General features: G+C 48.5%; 1 protein-coding gene across 1 annotated transcript in view; it reads right to left on the bottom strand.

Moving 5' to 3' along the window:
• Positions 1 to 6,000, bottom strand: part of vwa8 (von Willebrand factor A domain containing 8) — a 340,247-nt gene that overhangs the window by 10,638 nt on the left and 323,609 nt on the right. The window contains 1 exon segment of the mRNA XM_043694451.1: positions 4,455 to 4,693. Within this exon segment, the coding sequence (XP_043550386.1) occupies positions 4,455 to 4,693 (239 nt within the window).

Raw genomic sequence — 6,000 nt, 5'->3', positions numbered from 1 at the left:
CATACCTATAGTAAGCCTTAGGGTTTTCCCTAATCCTACCGACTAAGGACCTTTCATGTCCCCTCCTTGCTGCTCTTAGCTCTCTCTTCAGGTCCTTCCTGGCTACCCTATAACTCTCAATCGCCCCAATTGAACCTTCACGTCTCATCTTGAGATAGGCCGCCCTCTTCCATTTAACAAGGGATTCCAATTCCTTATTAAACCACGGCTCCCTCGCATGACCCTTTCCTCCCTGCCTGACAGGTACTTAATTATCAAGGACACTCAATAGTTGCTCCTTGAACAAGCTCCACATATCATTTACACTCTTGCCTTGGAGTCTACTTTTCCAAGCCACATGTCCTAAGTCATGCCTCACCGCATCATAATTTCCCTGACCCCAGCTATAACTCTTGCCCTGTAGTACACACTTATCCCTCTCCATCACGAGAGTAAAAATCACCGAATTATGGTCACTATCCCCACGAGAGACGAGAGACTGGGCTGAGGGACAGAGACACGAGAGACTGGGCTGAGGGAGAGGAGACACGAGAGACTGGGCTGAGAGACAGAGACACGAGAGACTGGGTTGAGGGACAGAGACACGAGAGACCTGGCTCAGGCACAGAGACATGAGAGACTGGACTGAGGGACAGAGACATGAGAGACTGGACTGAGGGACAGAGACACGAGAGACTGGGCTGAGAGACAGAGACACGAGAGACTGGGCTGAGAGACAGAGACACGAGAGACTGGGCTGACGGACAGAGACACGACAGACTGGACTGAGGGGCAGAGACACGACAGACTGGACTGAGGGGCAGAGACACGAGAGACTGGGTTGAGGGACAGAGCCACGAGAGACTGGGCTGAGGGAGAGGAGACATGAGAGACTGGGCTAAGGGGCAGAGACACAACAGAGTGGACAGAGACTGGGCTAAGGGGCAGAGACACAACAGAGTGGACTGAGGGACAGAGACACGAGAGACTGGGTTGAGGGACAGAGACACGAGAGACTGGACTGAGGGACAGAGACACGAGAGACTGGGCTCAGGGACACACACACGAGAGACTGGGCTGAGGGACAGAGACACGAGAGACTGGGCTCAGGGACAGAGACACAAGGGACTGGGCTGAGGGACAGACACGAGAGACTGTGCTGAGAGACAGAGACACGAGAGACTGGGCTGAGGGAGAGGAGACACGAGAGACTGGTCTCAGAGACAGACATGAGAAACTGGGCTGAGGGACAGATGTACGAGAGACTGGGCTGAGGGACAGAGACACGAGAGACTGGGCTGAGGGACAGAGACAGGTGAGACTGGGCTCAGTGTCAGAGACACGAGAGACTGGGCTGAGGGACAGAGACACGAGAGACTGGGCTGACGGACAGAGACACGAGAGACTGGGTCCAGGGACAGAGACAAGAGAGACGGGGTCCAGGGAGAGGAGACACAATGGATTGGGCTGAGGGACAGAGACACGAGAGACTGGGCTCAGGAACAGAGACACGAGAGACTGGGCTGAGAGACAGAGACACAAGATGCTGGGCGAAGGGACAGAGACACGAGAGACTGGGCTGACGGACAGAGACACGAGAGACTGGGCTGACGGACAGAGACTCGACAGACTGGACTGAGGGGCAGAGACACGACAGACTGGACTGAGGGACTGGGCTGAGGGACAGATTCACGAGAGACTGGGCTCAGGGACAGAGACACGAGTGACTGGGCTTAGGGACAGACACGAGAGACTGGGCTTAGGGACAGACACGAGAGACTGGGCTGAGAGACAGAAACATGAGAGACTGGGCTGAGGGAGAGGAGACACGAGAGACTGATTAGATTCCTTTACAGTGTGGAAACAGGCCCTTCGGCCCAGCAAGTCCACACCGACCCGGCAAAGCGCAACCCACCCAGACCCATTTCCCTACATTTCCCCTGCACCTAACACTACGGGCAATTTAGCATGGCCAATTCACCTGACCTGCACATTTTTGGACTGTGGGAGGAAACCCACGCAGACACGGGGAGAATGTGCAAACTCCAGACAGTCAGTCGGCTGAGGCGGGAATTGAACCCGGGTCTCTGGCGCTGTGAGGCAGCAGTGCTAACCACTGTGCCCCAGAGACAGACATGAGAGACTGGGCTGAGGGACAGAGACACGAGAGACTGGGCTCAGGGACAGAGACACGAGAGACTGGGCTCAGGTACAGAGACACGAGGGACTGGGCTGAGGGACCGAGACACGAGAGACTGGGCTGAGAGACAGAGACAAAAGAGACTGGGCTGAGAGACACGGCACGGTGGCACAGTGAGACACGAGAGATTGGGCTGACAGACAGAGACACGAGAGACTGGGGTCAGGGACAGAGACACGAGAGGATTGAGCTCAGGGACAGAGACACGAGAGACTGGGTTCCGGGAGAGGAGACACGAGAGACTGGGCTGCGGGAGTGGAGGGACTGGGGAAGGTTACATGTAAAATCATGGGGACGGGATGTATCGTTATGAGATAGGGGAATGGGAGGTGGATCTCCATACCAGCTATTGCTGAAATCCCAAACTTTCAGTATACACGTGTGCAGGATTCTGACACCCAGTTCATGAATCCCCCTAGATTATGGCATTCATGAACCACAGAAAATCTGGAATCTGAGGGAAATCTCTCTGCTGTTGGGACTGATATCTGGAACAAAGGGATATGGTCGTGGTTAGTCAGTAATCTCAGCTCCAGGACATCCCCACAAGAATTGATCAGGTTCGTGTCCTAAGCCCATACATCTTCAGCTGTTTCATCAATGACCCTCACAATGTCAGAATGCAGATGTTCGCCGATGATTGCACAATGTTCAGCATCAACCCCTCAGATGCTGAAACATTCCACGTGCCTAAGTACCAACACCTAAACGATAGAGGCTTGGGCTGAAATTCATGCCACACAAATGCCAGGTAATGGTCATCTCCAGCAAGAGAATCTAACGATACCCCAAAATCAACATCCTAGGAGTTACCATTAATCAGAGACTGAACCGGATGAGCCATCTCAATACAATGGCTGCACAATCTGCAGGGAGTAACTCACCTCCTGACTCCGCAAATCCTATCCGCTATTCACCATACAGAAGTCAGCAGTGTGATGGAATACGCTCCATATTTCTGGAGCAGAGCAGCTTCAGTAACACTCAAGGCTTGACATTGTTTGGGACAAACACAGCACTTGATCGGGAGCGTTTGGGGAGTTAGGCGATGAGCTACTTGTTGCAGAATTATTATGGTGCTGGTCCAGTAAGGTTGATGATCACCCTCAGGATGCTTTGAGAGGTCTAGCAATGGTAATGCCATTGACAGGAGCTTGTCAGATCCTCTCATTTAAGATGGCCATTGCTTTACACAAATGTTCCTTGACAGTCAGCGGGTCAAGCCCAAATTCTGTTCAAGCCTTGCTGCATGTGGACACAAATTGCTCCAGTCTCGGTGGATTATTGATGTGGTGAATAGCCAAGATGATCAGTCTCCAACAACCATCACCATTTCGCTCTGTGCTGCGTATGACTCCAACCAGTGGAGAGCTTCCTCCTCCTCCCAATTTCCATTGACTTCAGTTTTGCTGGGTCTCCCTGGATGACTATCCAGTAACATTACTGCGATGCTAATCTCCTGAAATTCTGGCTGAAGAATGTTCTGTAAGTCTTGTCTTTTGCACTGACATCTTGGGGTCTACCACCACTGGGAATGAAAATGTTCATGTTATTTGTTTAATTGACCACCATCTCAAGACAATAAGTGCAGGTGTGCACATCTGAACTGCTCATTGTGGAATTGCCCCGTTCTGGCTGTTACATTCTGCTTTTGACGTTTAGTACGGAAGTAGGCCTGTTTGGTAGCTTCAACAGTTTGGCATCTCGTTTTAAAGGTATTTCTGGTTCTGCGCCTAACATACCCTCCTACACTCTACACTGAACCAGGGTTGATCTCCTGGCTTGACATACTGGTAGAGTGGGAGAAATGCCAGGCCATGAGTTTATAGTCGATGGTTGAACACAATTCTGCTGCTGTCGATGGCCCTCAGAGCCTCATGGATGCATCATCTTGAGTTATTAGATCTGTTTGAAATCTGTCCCATTGACCCACTGGTAGTGTCACACAATACAATAGAAGCTATCCTCAATATGAAGAGGAGACTTCATTTCCACAAGGAGTGGACTGGACAAGGACACAAGATGGTCACTCCTACTGTTAGTGTCATGGACAGAAGAATCTGTAATAGGCAGATTAATAAGGAAGAACTCTGGTTGGTTTCTCTCTCGTACTGAATCTCTCACCAAACGCCGCAAATTTAGCCTAGCAAACACGTCCTTCAGGACTTGACCTGTGTCACTGCTGGTGATAGACACTGGTAACCCCCTATACAATGTGTATATTAAAAATATGCTGAATAGGAACAACAAAAGTTCATATTTTTTGTGAAAATACCTTACTGCTTGGTCACCCAGGGATCCAATGAAAATGGCGAACGCATTAACCTGAGGGTTGCAAGTTAAGACTTGGGTGAACCTTGCAGGGCTTATGCCATATCGTTCCAGATTAGCATCACTCAGAACAATGACAAAATGTTCATCTGCCTCTTCCTTGGCAACCTCTTGGATTGCGTGCTCTGTTCCTTCAAGAGTATGGTCTCCACTCATACAAAATTGGGAATGGGCGTGCATTGTCTGGAGAAAATAAACATTCCATTAACGAGAGTCAGACCACATAGACCCACACACACAATCTCAGTAAGAAAAGTCAGCAGGCTCAGGTTATGTTCAAACATATCCTTGGAAGTGTAACCCAACTTTCATATTCACCACAGAATGTCGGTGCAACAAATTTTCAATTGCAACCAAAATTAAGACAATCTACAAGTTTCAGACCAAACAAGAAGTCACATTCAGAGATCAACAATTCCCAGACTCACTTATGTACAACTGCTAAACTTTGTTTAACTGAATATGTTAGCAGTCTCTCACAATAAATTCTGATCTGCACTGTCAGTGAGCAATGGTCTGGAATCAGAGAAATTGACAGCATTGATTGGGAAACATAGAGAGAGATTGGGAATCAAAGGGAGAGTGCAAGAATGTATTTATTGGGAATCAGCACAAAAGCATTGACTGGGAGAATACTGATTAATAATCAGATTGAGATCGGCAGAGAGTAGGGATTAGGAATCAAAGTGAGGTAGACGGAGAGTACTGATTGACACTCAGATTGAGATCAGTAGAGACTAGTGATTGGGAATCAAAGTGACAGTGATGAAGTGTACAGATTCAGAGTCAGAGATCTAGTGGCGGAATGTCGTTATTGAGAATCTAAGTGAGACTGGCAAAGAGGATTGATTGGGAATCAGAGACAGATTGACCAAGTGGATTTATGGGGAATCAAAGGGAGGGGTTTGTTAGAAAACAGGGAAAGAAGAGAGACAAGTTGCTGGGTGTTTACTGTCAGGAGATTAAATCCAGTGACTTGCACAGGTGGTTTGACAATTGGAGATTGCTACTACAGTCATGGTCAGAAAAACAACACGAACGATATCACCAAATATTTTACGATGTGTTGAATTCCAACATTTGGTAATTGTATAACAAACAATATTAATGAAGCATTATTATAAAGATATAGAAGCTGTGTCATTGTCAGCTAATACAATGGATTGACCAAAGTAATCAATTTGTCTTAAATATGGGTCTCTATCACTTCTACCACTAACCAATTAACTATGTTTTCAAGAACCTTAGAATCCTCACAGTGCAGAAAGAGGCCATTCGTACAGTCAAGTTTGAACTGACCCTCTGAATAGCATCCCACCCAGATCCAACCACCTCCTTATCCGCACTTACGATGGCCAATCCAACTAGCTTGCAGATCCCTCAACACTATGGACAATTGAGCATGGCCATTCCACATGTTTGGATGAGGAAAGAAACCAGAGCACCTGGCAGGCCCAGGAAGAAGGTGCAAACTCCACACACACAGTCAC

This window comes from Chiloscyllium plagiosum, chromosome 7, assembly GCF_004010195.1.
Source record: "Chiloscyllium plagiosum isolate BGI_BamShark_2017 chromosome 7, ASM401019v2, whole genome shotgun sequence".
Classification (NCBI taxonomy): domain Eukaryota; kingdom Metazoa; phylum Chordata; class Chondrichthyes; order Orectolobiformes; family Hemiscylliidae; genus Chiloscyllium; species Chiloscyllium plagiosum.
The sequence above is the reverse complement of the archived record's forward strand: the minus strand, read 5'-3'. Positions and strand labels throughout refer to the sequence as shown.